At 34.1% G+C, this 17,645-nt stretch overlaps 1 protein-coding gene across 10 annotated transcripts in view; it reads left to right on the top strand.

Annotated features, from left to right (window-relative positions):
• Nucleotides 1-17,645, top strand: part of TXNDC16 (thioredoxin domain containing 16) — a 116,060-nt gene that overhangs the window by 78,748 nt on the left and 19,667 nt on the right. For all 10 annotated transcript variants that reach the window (XM_034648457.1, XM_034648455.1, XM_034648456.1 and 7 more), the window contains 4 exons: nucleotides 7,478-7,562; nucleotides 9,314-9,452; nucleotides 13,194-13,354; nucleotides 16,105-16,295. In XM_034648457.1, coding sequence (XP_034504348.1) covers nucleotides 7,478-7,562; nucleotides 9,314-9,452; nucleotides 13,194-13,354; nucleotides 16,105-16,295 — 576 coding nt within the window. The remainder of the gene's footprint in view (nucleotides 1-7,477; nucleotides 7,563-9,313; nucleotides 9,453-13,193; nucleotides 13,355-16,104; nucleotides 16,296-17,645) is intronic.

The following is a 17,645-nucleotide window of genomic DNA, read 5'->3' as shown; positions in this document are numbered from 1 at the left end:
GACAGAGATAGAGACAGCCAGCGAGAGAGGGAACACAAGCAGGGGGAGTGGGAGAGGAAGAAGCAGGCTCATAGCAGAGGAGCCTGACGTGGGGCTCGATCCCATAACGCCGGGATCACGCCCTGAGCCGAAGGCAGACGCTTAACCGCTGTGCCACCCAGGCGCCCCAGTATCTTGCTGTTTTTATTTACTATTACATGGGTGCATTTTTTTCCATGTGATTGATATTCTTCAAAATTATCATGGCTGTATATTTAGATGCATATACCATAATTTATTTAACTGTTTACCAACAAATAACATCTGTTGTTTCCCTTTTTTCTTTTTGCTCTAAAGAATATATTTATGCGTCTTTGTGTGGAATTTAGACTATTTAATGGGTATAGATTCCCAATAGAAGCATAACTTTGTTTTCTATAAACTGTGTATTATATGTGTTATTCATTTTAAAAATGGGGTTTTAGTTTTGTCTAATGAATTACTATGAGATTTTTATGTATTAAGGATATTAAGTTCTTGTCAGTTTGTTTCAATTATTTTCCCCCAGTTTGGTTTTTAGCTTTAATAATTTTATATTTAGCAGTTTAAAATTTGTTTTCATATTTATTGATTTTGAGATTTCTTCCATTGATTTCAGTTATAGAAAATCTCTATCATCCTTATCAGTTAATATTCACCTATATTTTCTTGTTTTAATTTATAATATTTTCTTACACTAATTTATATTGTCTTCTTGCTTTGAATATTTTTTCTCTTTTAAAATTATGATAAAAGTAACAAAATTTACCATCTTAGCCATTTCAGCATATAGTTCACCAGTGTCAATTATATTTACATTGTTGTGCTTCTAATCTCCAGAACTTTTTGCAAAACCAAAACACTGTACCTATTACACAGCTCTTTATTTCCCTGTTTCCCTAGCCCCTGGAAGCCTTAATTCTACTTTGTATCTTTATAAGTTTGACCACTCTAAGAACCTCCTATAAGTGAAATCATATAGTATTTGTCGTTTATTGACTGGCTTATCCATGTTGTATCATGTGCCAGAATTTCCTTCCTTTTAGGGGCCTCTAGGTGGCACAGTTGATTAAGCATCTGACTCTTTCGACTTAGGTCATGATCTGGGATCTTGAGATTGGGCTCTGAGCTTAGAGAGGCATCTGCTGGAGTTTCTCTCTCTCTCTCTGCCCCTCCCTGTACTTGCTCTCGCTCTAAAGTAATAAATCTTAAAAAAAAAAAAAGAATTTCCTTCCTTTTAAAGGCTAAATAATATTACATTTTATGTATGTAATACATTTTATTTATCCATTCATCTGTTGATGGACACTTGGGTTGTTTTCACCTCTTAGCTATTGCACATAATGCTTCTGTGAACATGGGTGTACAAATATCTCTTCAGGACCCTGCTTTCAATTCTTTTGGATGTATACCCAGAAGTGGAATTGCTGGGTCATATGATAGTCCTATTTTTAATTTTTTGAAAAACCACCATACTGTTTTCCCTAGTGGCTGTACCATTTTATATTCCCACCAATAGTATACAAGGGTTCTGATTTCTCCACATCCTCACCAATACTTGTTATTTTCTGGTTTTTTGATAGTAGCATTCCTAATGGGTGTGAGGTTTTGATTTGATTGTGGTTTTGATTTTCACTTTCCTAATAAGTAGTGATATTGAGCATCTATTTATATGCTTGTTGACCATTTGTGTATCTTTGAGGAAATGTCTATTCAAGTCCTATGCCCATTTTTTAATCAGGTTGTTATTGTTGAGTTGCAGGAATTCTTTATTCTGGAAATTAACCCCTTATTCTATATATGAATTGTATATATTTTCTTCTGTCCCGTAGGATGCCTTTCTATTCTGTTGATTGTGTTCTTTGGTTTTTGTTTCAAGTCTAAGTATTTAGATATTTTTGTACATTGTATGAGGTTAGGGGCTAACTTTATTTTTGTCTGAATAGTTAACAGTTGTCCTTTTGTTCTCTCTTTTTTTTTTATTCCGTCATCACCATATTAAATCCATGTCTGTGTGTGTGTGTATACAATCTTTTTAAACATTTTTTATTTTATTCACTTTTATCTCCCTGTCAATACCTAATCTATTTTTTTTTAAAGATTTATTTACTTGAGAGAGAGAGAGAGCGAGCATGTGCATACAAGCAAGAGGGGGCAGAGGCAGAGAAACAGTAGACTCTTCACTGAGTGCAGAGCCTGATGTGGGGCTTGATCCCAGGACCCTGAGATCATGACCTGAGCTGAAATCAAGAGTCAGATGCTTAACCAACTGAGCCATCCAGGTGCCCCTTTAATCTATTAGTTTTATAATACATGTTGAATATATAATTGAGTCAACTCTCTTGTCTTTTACACATTTTAAAAAAATCTTTTTGCCTGTTGGCTCTTCCAGGTGAACTTAAATTATTTTATATATATTGTCTAAACTTATTTGTATTTGTTGCTTGTTTTATGCTTCACTAGTATTTCTTTAGTTAGTTTAGTCTACATGGAGAATGCTTCTTTTGGTTTTATTTTCCCCAGAGCCAGAGAAGATGTTCTTTAAAAAAACAAAAATATTGGAATCCATAAAATTAAAGACCATTTTAATGATTTTGACTTCTTCTATAGAAGATGAGGATGCTTTTAATTTCTTCTGTCATCTTTTCTATATGGGCCTCTATGGTCTCATATTATAGACTCAAATTATTGTTATTTCCAAACTTTAATATTTTTGCATTATGTATTTCTCTTTCAAAAATTCTTTGCATTTATTTTTGGAACATTTTGAAAATTTTCAAACATACAGCAAAGTTGAAAGATTTTATAATGAACATCCATATACCTACCATCTAGATTCTATTAGCATTTAACTTGTACTTGATTTAGCACATACCTGTGCATCTGTCCATCCTTCCACCCGTCAGTTAATTCATCTTATTTTTGGTGCATTTCATATTAATGTTTTTTCATTCAGCTTTGATACAGTGCTTCTAGCAATTAATTTTACTTTATTAGTTTTATGTAGCATCATAGATTATATTGTTCTTTTAATATCACAGCTTCTCTACTTTTAGACTCTATTTTTTTCTAGCTTCATAGGAATGCCTTTCAGTAAGTTGTAAAGGGAGGGTACACAGGGTTTTGTTTTTGTTTTTTTCTAACCAGTACTGTGCTTAGAGTGTTATTCTCTTGCCTTTGCATATGAATGGCTTCTTGAATTGACTATGTAACAAAACCTTTAGTGTTTTTTCCATCACATGTTAGCTGTTTGCATTTATCTAGCAAACCTGCCCCCTTATTTTTCTTTCATTTAAGGATATTTTTCTGTGAAGAGTATCTGTGTATGTACCATCGTATTTGTAGATAGCAGATACTGTTAACTAGTTATTAAATTTTGCTTTATACAAATTTCTGTCTAGCTGTTCCCCTCTATGTTGTCTTCAAAATCTTTTAAAATAAAAGCCAAAATAACTTACTAGAAAGAAATAATAAGAATGTGAATGTGTGTTCTGTGGCTTCCCATCTTAGAAGGCAAAATCCTAGAGGAGCTTTTTCATTTGTATTCTCTTTATGAAAAATTGCGAAGCGAATGAGTCTGTTTTACTCCTTTGTCTTTGCCTTTCTAATGTTGACTTTGTCTTCAATCTTCCTCAGGGGCTTGGTGCCCTGACGTTGTCTATTATTTACTCTGGGCTTCCTTCCAAAAAGAATTAAGGTCTTCAGATAATAAAAAGCACAAATACAATAAAGCCATTAAAACAAGAATTAGAGTTAAGCCATAACGGAGCAGGGATAATTGTGTAGAATATCTAGAAAACACTGCAGCTGATCATAAAACTTAACCCCAAGCAGTCCAGCAGCAGTCAGAAACAGAAAGACGAAATTTTTGCCATCTTGTCATTACCTAATAAATGGCAATATGAAAGTTAGGGTGCTCATCATCCACAGAGAAGACTTTTCCCTGGTTGTAAATGCTGAAAGGGATTCTTCCTATTTTTTTTTTATATGAGAATAAGGAACAGTATACTTTATGGTAGTTCTATACAAATGATAAGATTTACACATAATTATCTCAACAAAAGTCAAAAGTATAGGGGCACCTGGATGGCTCAGTTGGTTAAAAGTCTGACTGTTGATTTTAGCTAAGGTCGTGAACTCAGGGTTGTAAGATCAGCTCCCTAGTGGGGCTCTGTGCTCAGCAGGGAGTCTGCTTGAGATTCTTTCTCTCCCACTTCCTCCCCTTCTGCCTCTCCCCCCGCACTCAACGTGCTCTCTCGCTGTCTCTCTCCCTCCCTCCCAAATGAACAAGTCTTTAAAAAATAAGTCAAAAGCATAATGTTAAATGACATAGAGATTGTTCTAGTGTGCCAGAACGATATAATCTGGATAGGATGCTTGTTATTTCACTAGATTGTTCTCAGACTTTTCAGTTAGATAGTAGATTCTCTTCTTCTCTGTTGTTTTTTTTTTTTGTAGTTATTAATGTGGTAGTTACTTTCAACATCTATTGAATGAGAAAATGTGTAACAATAAAAGGCTATTATGAATTCACTAAAATTTTTATGTACATATGTATTTTATTCGTAAGAGCTAACTACTAACATTTACTGAGTACTTATTTTATATCAGGTATTGATTTATTGTTCATGTAGATTCTAATGATTTAAAGATTAAATCCACATTAGTGGGTTCCATGAGGCCTGAAATCTCTCCTTTGTCCAATCTTGTATCTGCACGGTCTCTTTACTTGAAAGATACTTAATTTAATTACAGAGGGAAAAAAAGTATCTTGTGGGGATAGAATTTAAAGCTCTGTAAATGTCCTGTTTCTCATTATACTGTTGTACTCCAGTTTTAGAATCCATTGCTTGAAAGAGCTGTAACTATGATGGTTGCCAAGTGGAAAATTTCTAACTGCCTATTTCTTCTGTACACGTTACTAATATAGTTCACATACAACCATAAGAGCATTTCCTTCTCATTTATTTGTCAGTATAGACACCTGAGTCCTTATTTTATTCATTGGGTTATAATTAGTTGCTGTCATGCCCCTTCAGTCTGACTCCTGTGTCCTTTTGATGTTTCCATCATTCTTTGGGTATGTCCTTTTGGCACAAAACGTTCCCAGTCCCATTCCTGGAATTAGCCATTTCTCAACCAAGAGTCTAGGTTCCTTTTAGTGGGACATTGAATTTAGAAACCAAAGTCTAGGGATTAGGAGTGCTTTTGTTATTGGAGTGTTGTTCTTGCTTCTCAGCTTTTGCTGGTAGAGCTAAAAAATAGATGTATGTGTGGTATGTGCATATATGCGTGTGTATAAATATAATGATTCAGTAACATGATGGGGAAAAAAGCAGTATTGCTAAATTAATGTATTTATTTTATGCAATTAAAACATGTTTATATTTACACAACTAAATATTGGAGGTCACCATTAATATTACATCCCAAATATAATTATTGTGATTTAAGAACCTTTTTCTTTAGAATAATTATTTTCTTATACTTGGGGTTGCAATATATTCTGACATACATGTAGTTTTAACCAAGGAGGAGAGTATGTCTGGTTTTAAATGTTCAGAGGAAAATTGATAGTCTGGTTTAGTGGAAATGGATATGTATCTGAGGTCTACAGTTTTATTGATTGATTGATTGATTGATGTCTACAGTTTTAAATGCTTCCATTGCAGAAGTAACAAGATATAGGAACCAGTGGATTTATGAAGAGCCTTTTAAGAAATATATTCCTGGGGTGCCCGGATGGCTCAGTTGGTTAAGTGTCTGCCTTTGGTTCAGGTCATGATCTTAAGGTCCTGGGATCGAGCCCCACATTGGGCTCCCTCTCAGCCGGGAGCCTGCTTCTCCCTTTCCCTTTGCCCCCTCCCCCACTTGTGCATCTCTCTCTAATAAATAAAATATTTTTTAAAAAAGAAACATATTCATGAGTAGAGAGGCTTCTGTATGAGGAAATTGTATGGAAATAGTGTAATTTTCCACTGTTATTTTATCAAAAAAGAAAAGCTGAAACAGATTCCAGTATGCCATTGCCTTAGATAATGATCAATTACTGACCAGACTTTAGTTCTGTTTTCTCTTAGAAATGAAAGTATAGGCACTCAGTCCTTTCTAATTGTTTTGTTTTTTTCTCTTTTTTTTTCTTTTTTTTGGCGGGGGGAGGGTTGGGCAGAGGGAGAGAGAGAATCCTAAGCTCGCTCCATGCCCAGCACTGAGCCTGATGCAGGGTTTGATCTCACAACTCCAAAATCGTGACCTGAGCTGAAATCAAGAGTTGGATGCTTAACCGACTGAGCCACCAAGCATCCCTTTAATTGTTTACTTTTCTTAGGAATCTTTTCTGCTTTGGTGTAACACAGACTGAAGAAAATATTTTCATGGGGTAATAGTTTCTCATTAAATTCATGGTTATAAATGAGCTCTCAGTGCTGCCTACTGGCTGACTGTACCATTTTAGTAAATTGGCTTCCTGCAGTGTTTCTTAGTCTTTGGAAAGTATGCATCCTTTTTAAAGAACATAACCTTGTGGTTGCCAGGTGGTAACAGTGCAGATACTCACACCATGAATACAGTACTGATTGCTTAGGTACAGATCTTTTGGGTTCAGCATGTCCAGACTACTAGGTGCTTTATGACTCAGTTCTTCCATCATCAGTTTTCTGTTGAACTGCCATGAACCTTCCATGGAGTGAGCTGAATTATCATTTGGCAAGAATACATCATTTATATAAGTTTACCTCTGTTCTTTCCTCATTAGTCTATGACTATTTAATTCAGACTTGCTTCTTGGTTATAAAATAGTCATTAACATGATCCAGAATATACTATTATTTATAAAAGTGTATTCAGAAAGCTACAAAAATAATATCTGTATCCTAACAAATAAGGAACGACTGATACACAAATTAACCAAAGTTCAAAGGTAACAAAAACACATTACAGGAAATATGAAAAGACACAAATACCTCATAATTGCAGAATCCTAACACAGATACTGTTAAAAAACTAGAATTTCTAGTCTTCCATTTTTTTCTGTGCATATCGGCATTTCTAGATTTTGTGATGATAATGTGTGCCTCATTTCACATACTGCTTCTCTTTCCAGGCTATGTATAGGATAGCTGTCTCCACTGATTTTACCTTAGAAGGAAATTAAAAAGCAACAAATATTTATTCAGTAGCTCTGTATGATTAGCATGCTATAAATCTGATAAATCACATTTAGAGTACATTTGTTTAGGGAACCATAATTACATTATATCAATTTACATTTCTGTCGTAATCAAATGTCATAAAAAGAACACAGATTTATTTTAGAACCACTAAGTTATATAAGACCCACCTGTAAATATTTATCTTTATAATGAATAACAAATTACAGCCATTTATAAATCTGTTCGTCAGTTGAATAGCACACATAATTTTAAAGGTTTCAGATTTTTGTCTTGTCTTTGTATTATAGCAAAAGAAGATTTCACTGAAGCAGGAAACTACCTAAAAGGATGTGTTATCACTGGAATTTATTCTGAAGAAGATGTTTTGATACTGTAAGTTTGTTGGTTTTCTAATTTTAGAGAGCGGGAAGTTTGCTAAATAATATATTGTTTGTCTTTACACAGTTGATGAAGGAAAATAGGTAGTAATATAACTAAATTTTTAATTTTCTTCAAAGAAGATCTGGGAAATACCACCTGGCTATTTAGAATTTATAAATATTTTTACTTTAGGCTAGAGTCCCCATAGGGGCAACCTTGGATTCATACTATTTCATCTTCCTATAAAAATTTTCCTCTTTGGGTTCTATTACCTGCAGTTTGGTTCTTTGAAATTATCAAAGTTTTTTGGGGAATTTTATATCTTGAGTGTCTGGGCTTTTGATTTGCCACCAAGCTATATATAAAAATCAGAATTTTTTCATATTTCTACCGGAGTTTTAGGTGATATAATTATACCTGACAGTTCTACCTAATTTTAAGTTATTGCAAACATATACTTATCAGTGCTGTTTTAGCCACATAAGTTGCTTTATTTGTAGAATGTGGGACTCTTGTGAACTATCAGATATTTCAGTTGTTTCAGAGTGAAGGACTGAACTGAAAATTTGGAGATTATTAATATATATACACAATACATATAGTAATACATGTACATCACATTCTGCATTAATGGCTTATCTTCAGGTGCAAGTGGAGTTGATAAGCCCCAATAATTTGTCTTGCTTACCTTCTGACTGTAATATTCCTAATTGTGATTTCTGAGCTTAGATCTTTCATCCTGAACACTGGTGACATATGCTCTTGATGATTAAGCTCCATTTCTTTCCATGAAAGCAGTGACCTTTGAAAAGTAAATACTGAACTTCAGGTCTTTAGAAAATATGAGATCTATTCACCTGCCACATGGACAGTCACCCACTATCTTCTATTCTGTTGTCATTGTGCATTTAGCTGTGGTCCAAAGAGGTAGGCCGGTAGTAGTCAGAGCATGTTTTATTTATAACCAACTGATGAACTAAGAGAGTCTTCCAGGTAATTTGAAGACTGGATCCTCTACTAATGCTTATAATATTATAACGTCTATGCTTTGTGTTAGCATCAATTGATTTTACATGATATAAATGTGACTACCTCACTGGTCATTTCATAACNGGTGTTGAGGTCCCCTACTATTAATTTGTTTTTTTTTTTTTTTTTTTTTTTTTTTTTTTTTTTTTTTTTTTAACAAAACTAGTGGTAAGAAGCAGCACATTGGGGCTCGGTTACAGGGGAGAGAGCATAGACCCTACCTGGGGCACTCGGTTTGAATCCTATCTCTGCCATTTATCACTCTCTGAGTCCCATTTCCTCACCTATCAAATGCAGGTGATTATAAGGCCATTCTGAGGGTTAAATAAAAACTAAAGGTACCTGAAAGAGTGCCTGGAAAATTGTAGGTTTCTAGTAGATGCGTGTCTCCTTGCTCAGCAGTATGGTGAGCAGTCCAAAAGGGTTGAGAACCATCTACTATGTTCCTAATCCTATTTAGACATTTTCTTGATGGGTAAGTTGTCTAGAGGAAAAAAAATCTGGCTAGATTATTGTCTGTTGCTTTCTTTTAATCTAGGTTGTCAAGGCTCCTGAACTTCCTCAGATAGCCTCACACAGAAGATAAGTTTGCCGGGAAATTGAGTTCATTTTTTTCTTTAGTAGTAGGGCTTCCCTATTTGCTACTTCCCACTCTGACCTCTCAGACTAATTGTTTATGTTTTTGATGACTTGCTTTATTTTATTGGAAATCTTAATACTACATTTCTCCGTAGGTCAAATAAATATGCTGCAACCCTTCCAGCCCTGCTGCTGGCCAGACATAAAGAAGGCAAAATCGAGAGCATTCCATTAGCTAACTCCCATGCACAAGACATAGTTCAAATAATAACAAATGCATTACTGGAAACATTTGTGAGTATATTTTATAATAAGGATGTTATTTAAAAATAAGAAAATCTAGACCAGTTAAAAATAGTCTGTTTTAATACACCATTTTCCAGCTTTTGTTGGCACAGGGCATGATGTTTTGTGCTGAAGATTCATTGGGTTGCTCTGTTTTACTGCTCACTCATTACGTGTACAGCTTCCCTAGTCCACTGCTAAAAGTTTACATGTCTTTGGATTATTTTTACTGCTGAGACTAGTGTAGCTGATGGCCAGTTGAAGGAAGTACTTAATCTAGGCTGAAATGTGGTGTGTATATATAAAGCACCTGGATTCTGGAGAGTCAGACTACCCAGCTTCAGATCCTTGCTTGATTCCTTACTGGCTCTTTCTTAACTTCTCTGTGCCTCACTTTCCACATGTGTAAAATGCAGGTGGTCACAGCACCTGCTGCAGAGAGTTAATTGTGAGGACTAAGTGAGACACGTGTATGCTGTTCTGTGTCATATTTGGCCCCTGGTGAGCATTCAATGGATGTTACACAGTTTTGGAAAAAAATAGTGTCTTATGAGAAGCCTTTTCCACTGCTTCCTTTGAAAATAGTGAATTCAAGGGCATAACAGTTGTAACCTGCATTTCTCAATTTCAGTTGTTTTGTATTTATATTAAACATAGCTAGAATATTGTAAATTTATGCTTTTCTGCATTTCTGAAGTGGCATAAGAAGCATTATTAGCAGTTATAAATACTCAGTATCCTCCTGTTATGTTTCTTGCCATGATGATCTAAATAACATTACATTTTAGGCTCAGATTAATGGCTGTAGTCTTTATTAAATCTTTTTGTGACCTTGGTTCTGTTCCCTCCCTTCTTCCCATTAAAGTTACAGGCTATAATTAATCAAATCATTAATATTTTTAGAATGTAGCTTTCCAAATTATTAAGGTAATGTTTTTGTATTTAATGACATGTTATTAAATGAATATTTCCTTAGCCATATACATAGTGTAATATTTTTGGAATTATTATAAGCCTTTGCCTTCCTTTTTCCAGATAATTCAGAGAACTATTAAGAGAAGAAAATTGGAATCAACTGTAACCTCTTTGATGTTTGGGGGAAATATTTTCCCAAACTCAAAAAAAAAAGAAATTCCATGTATATCTATGTGATTGTCTTTTTATATTAAGGGTATTTCCATCAAGAAATGAAGATATATATACTTTTAAAAAAATTTATATAATATTCTGTTGCACTAAAAACCCCACAATTTATTTAATTTCCTATTGGTGAATATTTAAGTTGTCTTTAGTATAGTTTTGTTTTACTCAGGGACCAGCCTTGTGCATAATCTTTGGGTGTTTCCATGATTACATACTCATGGTAAAATCACAGAATTTAGCAATTTGAATTGCTAGTCCAAAGGGCATGCACACATTTAAGGCTGCTGATACTTGTTCCTGTTTTGCATGGGAGGAGATTAGAACATTTTACTCTGAAATTTTCATCTTCACCTGACTGATGGGTAAAAAATTGGTATCTATTTTTTAAGATTATATTCTTTAAGGCTGAGGCACTTGGGGCAAACTTAACTATCAGAATCTGTTTATAAGTTAAGCATTGTAGCAGTGTTTCTAGTTAATAGTGTTTTGGTTTACAGTGTTTGACTAAAAACCAAACAGCTATAATAAAAATTGTTTTGCGTTTAGTTTATGACCTTTCCATAAATACTCTGTGTTGGATATTGAAGTCTAGAGTATATAGCAGCCAGCCAGCCAGCCAGCCGCAAGCTCATCTCCTGGCCTGCACTAAGGTGCTAGAAAGACTTTGGTTTCTTCATCTGGATAGGAAGGAGAAATGGGTGGCCAGAGAGTAAACATTTTTTATATGGCATCCAATTTTTATTTTAATAACCTGATGATAAATTCGGCTAGGGAAATAATGCCCAAATCTGAAATACGCGATAATTAACTACATAAGCAATGATCTATCCAAGGCTGTCACATTTAAACATAGTTTGATAGCACTTTGCTCTGATACGTTAAGTTCCTTTAATTATGCTTTTATTATGGATAAGTTACAGCCTCTTGTATACTGACAGCCAAAGGACACCTTCCAGTTACCATGTTTGATGACCTTTTCTATAAGTAGCAACCAAAACTATTGACAATGCTTTTTCTTTTCAAAATTTTCTGTTCCTCTGGCTTTTGCAATTCAGTCCTCTCTCTAGATACTTCCTTCAACCCTCTGGCCACTCTCGAATTCCACCTTGAACCCTCATTCATTTTCTTCTTTTCCTGTTCTTTCTCTGGGAAATTTTATCCATACCCGTAAGTTCTACCATCATTATACCAATGATTCCTAAATCTGAGTTTCTGATCTTTCCTCCTCAACTCACAGAACTCTTGGTGTTTCTTCCCTGAAATGCCTGTCACCGGTCTGTCCTTTCACAGATTTGTATTCTAGTCAGTCATCTTCCTGAAACAGGCATAACCATGTCACTCATTTGATACAAGATCTCAGTCTTCCTGGGAGCTAGAATACCTCTCAAGGCATTTTCCCATCTGGTCTTACAGCATTTGCCTCTTGCATGCCTAAGTCTGGCAGACTTCACTCCCACTGTTCCCAGATGGCATGAATGCCTTCACACCTCTCTGGCTGTCCCCACAATGCTCCCTATATCTGGAGTCCCGGCTCTAGCACATACCTTCTTCTGTCAAGATCTTATTTCTTGCCCAAGGCCAGATCAAATATCACTTCCTAAAATCATCCATGAGCTCCCTTACTTTATTTTTTTAGCTTAATTTTATTGTCCTACATTAAACTTTCTTGGATCACAGCAGTTTGTCTGTCTGTCTCCTTTCGAGTAGGAGCTCTTTGAGGGCAGGGAAAGTATCTTACTTCTTTCTGATTCAGTAGCCAGAATAATATTTTGAACTTTGTAGTGGTGGCTCCATCTCCCCTAGTGTTTCAGATCTGTTCAGAGTGAGGAGATCTGCTGGCCTGATGAGATCTGTCAATTTTAGGAAGGGGATATAACTTGTGTGGAAGATTAAAGATGATAATATGAGAAGACAACATAAGGAAATTTGGACAAGAGGGGATCTAAGATTTAAGTCATAAAAGAGGAAGGTGTGAGAAGAGGATTTTGAGTGTGAAAGAGAAAGAATTAGAAGAAAAATGAGAATTGGCAGAGAAAAGTGGCTTTGAGAACTAAATAAGGAAAAGTACACACCAGAGTTTGGTATTTGAGCTTAAACTGAAAAGAAATGAGACTGATATTTTTATTTGTTTAAACATGGTTATTAATATAATTATTATATTAATTATGCTAAAATCCATTGTATTGAAACAAAATAAGATTTTTATTTTAAGTAATCATAGATTTTGAAGGATTATATCTTTAAAACTCAGTATTTTTTTTCTCCAAAATTTTATGTTAGATACAATAAGAGTTTTGTTTGCCATATGTATGTTGGCTAACCTGGCTCAGATTTTAGCATAAGAAATTATTAGAAGTGTTACATCCTTGTAGAACAGGTAACTTGCTGATCTTCAATTTAGCTTTATTTTGGAAATAACTCATTAAGATAAAGTGAGCTTAAATAAAAAGCTCTTGATATTCCTAGTGATTAGTCAGTATAGCAAAATCTCCACTTAAAATATATTTGAATTACATTTTACAAACTAAAATTGCATGAGTGATTTGAATATTATTTTCTATTTTATGCCTCTTCATTCTCTGTTTTTGTTTTTTTTTTTTTTAACAGCCAGAAATCACTGTGGAAAATCTTCCCATTTATTTAAGACTTCAAAAACCATTACTTATTTTATTCAGTGATGGCAGCATAAATCCTCAGTGTAAAAAAGCAATATTGACGCTGGTAAAAGAGAAACACTTGGATTCACTTACCCCTTGCTGGTTAAATCTGTAAGTGTATTTTTATTTTTTAACATGTAAAAGGTAATAAACTATAATGATTACATTTTCATTAGGAAATGAAACTCTGTATCTTTGGAATTAATATTATGGGACCAGTGTACAAGTTATATTTTAGTAACTAAACTTCCTCATATGGTCTAAGATGACCTTGTTTTAGACTGAATTCTGTTCTACAATAAATTATTGCTGAATGGTATTTTTTTTTCAGACGTATATAGGTATAATTGACAAAATTGTAAGATATTTAAAATGTACATTGTGATTTAATACATGCATATATTGTAGAAGGATTCCTCCATCTAATTAACATATTCATTCCCTCACATTATATGTATGTATGTAAGTAAGTAAATAAATAAATTGGGGACGGAGTAAGAACATTTACGTTCTACTCTGTTATCAAATTTCAATTATATAGTGTTTACAACTGCAGTCACTATGTTATACATTATTTGTCAGACCTTATTTATTCATCTTACAGCTGAAAGTTTGTTTCCTTTTCCCAACCTCTTCCTATTTCCCCCAACCCTGAGTCCCCAGCAACCATTTTTCTACTCTGTTTCTGTGAATTTGACTTCTTTTTTTTTCTTCACATAAGTGATACCATGCAGTATTTGTCTCTGTCTGTCTAGCTTATTTCACTTGGCATAATGCCCTCAGAGTCCATCCATGTTATAGCAAATAGCAGGATTTTCTTCTTTCTCATGACTGAGTAATATTCCATTGTATATGTACCACATCTTCTTTATCCATTCCTCTATTGACAGACACTTAGGTTGTTTCTGTATCTTGGCTGTTGCAAATAATGCTGCAGTAAACTTGGGCATGTATCTCTTCACTATCTTGTTTTCATCTCTTTTGGATAAATACCCAGAAGTAGGATTGCTGGATCAGATGGTAGTTCTAATTCAGTTTTTTGAGGAACCACTGCTGTTTTCCATAGTGCTGTATCAATGTGCATTCTCATCAGCCGTGTACAAGGGTTCCCTTTTCTTTACATTCTTTACAGCCAATACTTGCTATCTTTTGTCTTTTTGATACTAGCCATTTTAACAGGGTTGAGGTAGTATCCCATTGTGGTTTTGGTTTGCATTCCCTAATTTCTCTAATTAGTGATGTTGAGCATCTTTTCATGTGTCTGTTGGCCATCTGGATGTCTTCTTTGCAAAAATGTCTATTCAGTTCCTCTGCCCGTTTTTTCGGATTGGATTGTTTGTGTTTTTTGCTGTTATGTGAGTTCTTTAGTTATTTTGGATATAAACCCCTTATCAGATAGATGATTTGCAGATATTTTCTCTCATTCCAAAGGTTGCCTTTTCATTTAGTTGATGGTTTCCTTTGCTATGCAGAAGCTTTCTAATTTGATGTAGTCCACTTATTTATTTTATTTATCATTCCTTTTGGTGTCATACAAATTTTAAGAAGTAGTAATTTTTCTGATTTTAAAAGTAATTGATGTCCATTGAGGCAAATACAGAAAAATAAACATTGTGACATTTTTGCATTTTTCTTCAGTTCCTTTTTCTGTACCTTTATTTTTTTAAAATGCAGCCTAAAATGTTACAGATAATTTTCAGTGCATTCCCCAACAATATTTTCTGTTATGTTTTCTAGATGTATGGCTTGATTTAATGTCTGTGAACACAGTTCACATAAATACACACTATCCATTGTTTAAATTCAAATGAAAAGACATTTTTAATTCATTTGAAGAATTACAAGAATGAGGCAGTCAGTGTACATTTTTTTTCTGTGAAGAGTTCACCAACAGTACAACCTACTGCTTAAGAAGAAATTTTCCCAGTGTACTTATCTTTGTAGGTATCTCAGAGTAAAACAGTATTTTCCATAATGTGGAACATTCTGTTTTAGGAAACCTAAGAATCTTAAAAGTTATGGTTTCCGTGTATGACCATAACTTTTAAAAATTTTTTTAAATTTGAAATTAACCCCTTCTCTTTGTTCCTGAGGAAAAACAACTTTATTTGGAGGAGTATTTATTATAAATGTCTTATTATTTTATAGTTTGTAACCATTTAATTTTTAAGTTGACAAGTGATCAGATACTTGGCTCAATTTTGGGAGTAACCTATTGATTATATCAAACCCAAAATGACAAATCTTTGAACTATGACTGGTTTTCATGAAAATAGTCACTGGCTGACTTTTTTTTTTTTTCCTCCTAAGAGAAACACAGTGCCCATGTTAAAAGAAATTCATTAAGAGTCTGATTACTATCATGGAACTTTACATCAGAAACTAGGGATGTACTGTATGGTGACTAACATAATATAATAAAAAATTATTATAAAAAAATTAGAATATAATAAACTATTTAAAAAAAGAATCTGATTACTAATACCATAGTTATAGACCTCTTGGTTTTTAGGATGTCCTTTTATAAAATAAACTTAACGATATACTATATTTTTTTTTTTTAATTTTTAAAGATTTTATTTTTATTTATTCTACAGAGATAGAGACAGCCAGCGAGAGAGGGAACACAAGCAGGGGGAGTGGGAGAGGAAGAAGCAGGCTCATAGCAGAAGAGCCTGATGTGGGGCTCGATCCCATAACGCCGGGATCACGCCCTGAGCCGAAGGCAGACGCTTAACTGCTGTGCCACCCAGGCGCCCCAACGATATACTATATTTAAAGTTTAATGTCCTACAACCTGTTGTTTTCATAATTTTATTTTAGAAAGAAATACTAATGTGTTCGATTGCTCCCTTTTGCAGAAAGAATACTCCTGTGGGAAGAGGAATCTTGCAGGCATATTTTAATACCCTGCCTCCCCTTCCTCTTCTTGTTGTGGTCAGTCTGCATTCAGGTGGCCAAGTATTTGCATTTCCTTCAGATCAGGCTATCACTGAACAAAACCTTTTACTGTGGCTGAAGAAACTGGAAGCAGGACTTGAGAGTCATATCAGTAAGTTTTCTGTTTTAATACACACAGTTATGTATTTTCATAGATTTTTAAACTTGAATTATAGCTAATATATGCTAGAATGAGTTGAATTGTAATGTTTATAAGTATCTTAAATATTAGTATGTTATAGCATTGTCATGGAACAATCTTCTTTGTGGTATTTATTACCCCCAGAAAATAAGTACCATTATATTTTATTAAATATAATGATAGTAATAACTAATATTTATTGAATGCTGAATAGGTGTCTAGCACAATGCTAAGTGATTCACAGTTGTTAACTCGTTTAATTCTCCTAAGAGTCATAGGAAGTATTGTTACCTGTAGAAGAGTTAGGTAAGTAGTTCAAACTCAAATAATTAACCAGTAAATAAGGAAGCTTGGATTCCAACCTGCTTCTCTTTTACTCCAGAGCCAGAATTTTGAACCATGAGAAAATAGATCTTTGTCAATTTATGATGCCGGCTTATGATATGTCATAATCTCAACTTTTCTAACATATACATGAATTTATATCTGTGGTACAGATGTTTATGTTAATTTATGTACAGTTGTGGTAACAGGCCTGTTGCTATAATTTAAATAGGTTGTGATAAACTAGATTATTAGTATATTGAGGAGATGATGTGAAATTTGATGTAATGAAAAATCTCCTAAGATACTACCCGAGGATTCTGCTATTGGATACCAGATGAACTGTATTATATTTTGACATTGTTCCATGACAGAGTCCTGAAATAAGGGGTGTGCGTATATAAATCTGTATGTATATGTATACACACAGTTCTTGTGTAAAAACTCCAATTCAGTGTTATATTGCCTCTCAGCCAGCTTGTATAGTGTGAATCTACCATTATGTGTATTTGTGTATATGTAATCAGATACCTAATTTATTTTAAGTGCCAATCATTGCAGCACACCTGTTCTTCCCAGGTGGTCTGCTTTTCTGTTAAGTTAGGCAGTTTTAACTATGTTTAACTTGCCTATGGATGATATTTTTATATTGAAATATAATTCACATACCATAAAATTCATCCTTTCAAAGTGTACAATTCAGTAGTTTTAGTATATTCACAAGGTCATGCAACCATTACCACTACTGAATTCCAGAACATTTCATCACCCCAAAGAGAAACCCCCTACCCATTAGTAGTCACTTTCTCTTCTCCTTCCCTCCACTCCCTGGCAACATACTTTATGTCTCTGTAGATTTGCCTATTCTGGACAATTTATATAAATGGAATCATATAATATGTGGCCTTTGGATCTGGCTTTTTCACTTAGTATAAGTTTTCAAGGATCACTGATGTTATAACATGAATCAATAGTTCATTCCTTTTTATGGATGAA

The sequence above is a fragment of the Ailuropoda melanoleuca genome, chromosome 20 (assembly GCF_002007445.2).
Source record: "Ailuropoda melanoleuca isolate Jingjing chromosome 20, ASM200744v2, whole genome shotgun sequence".
Classification (NCBI taxonomy): domain Eukaryota; kingdom Metazoa; phylum Chordata; class Mammalia; order Carnivora; family Ursidae; genus Ailuropoda; species Ailuropoda melanoleuca.
This window is presented reverse-complemented; position numbering and strand designations above follow the sequence as displayed.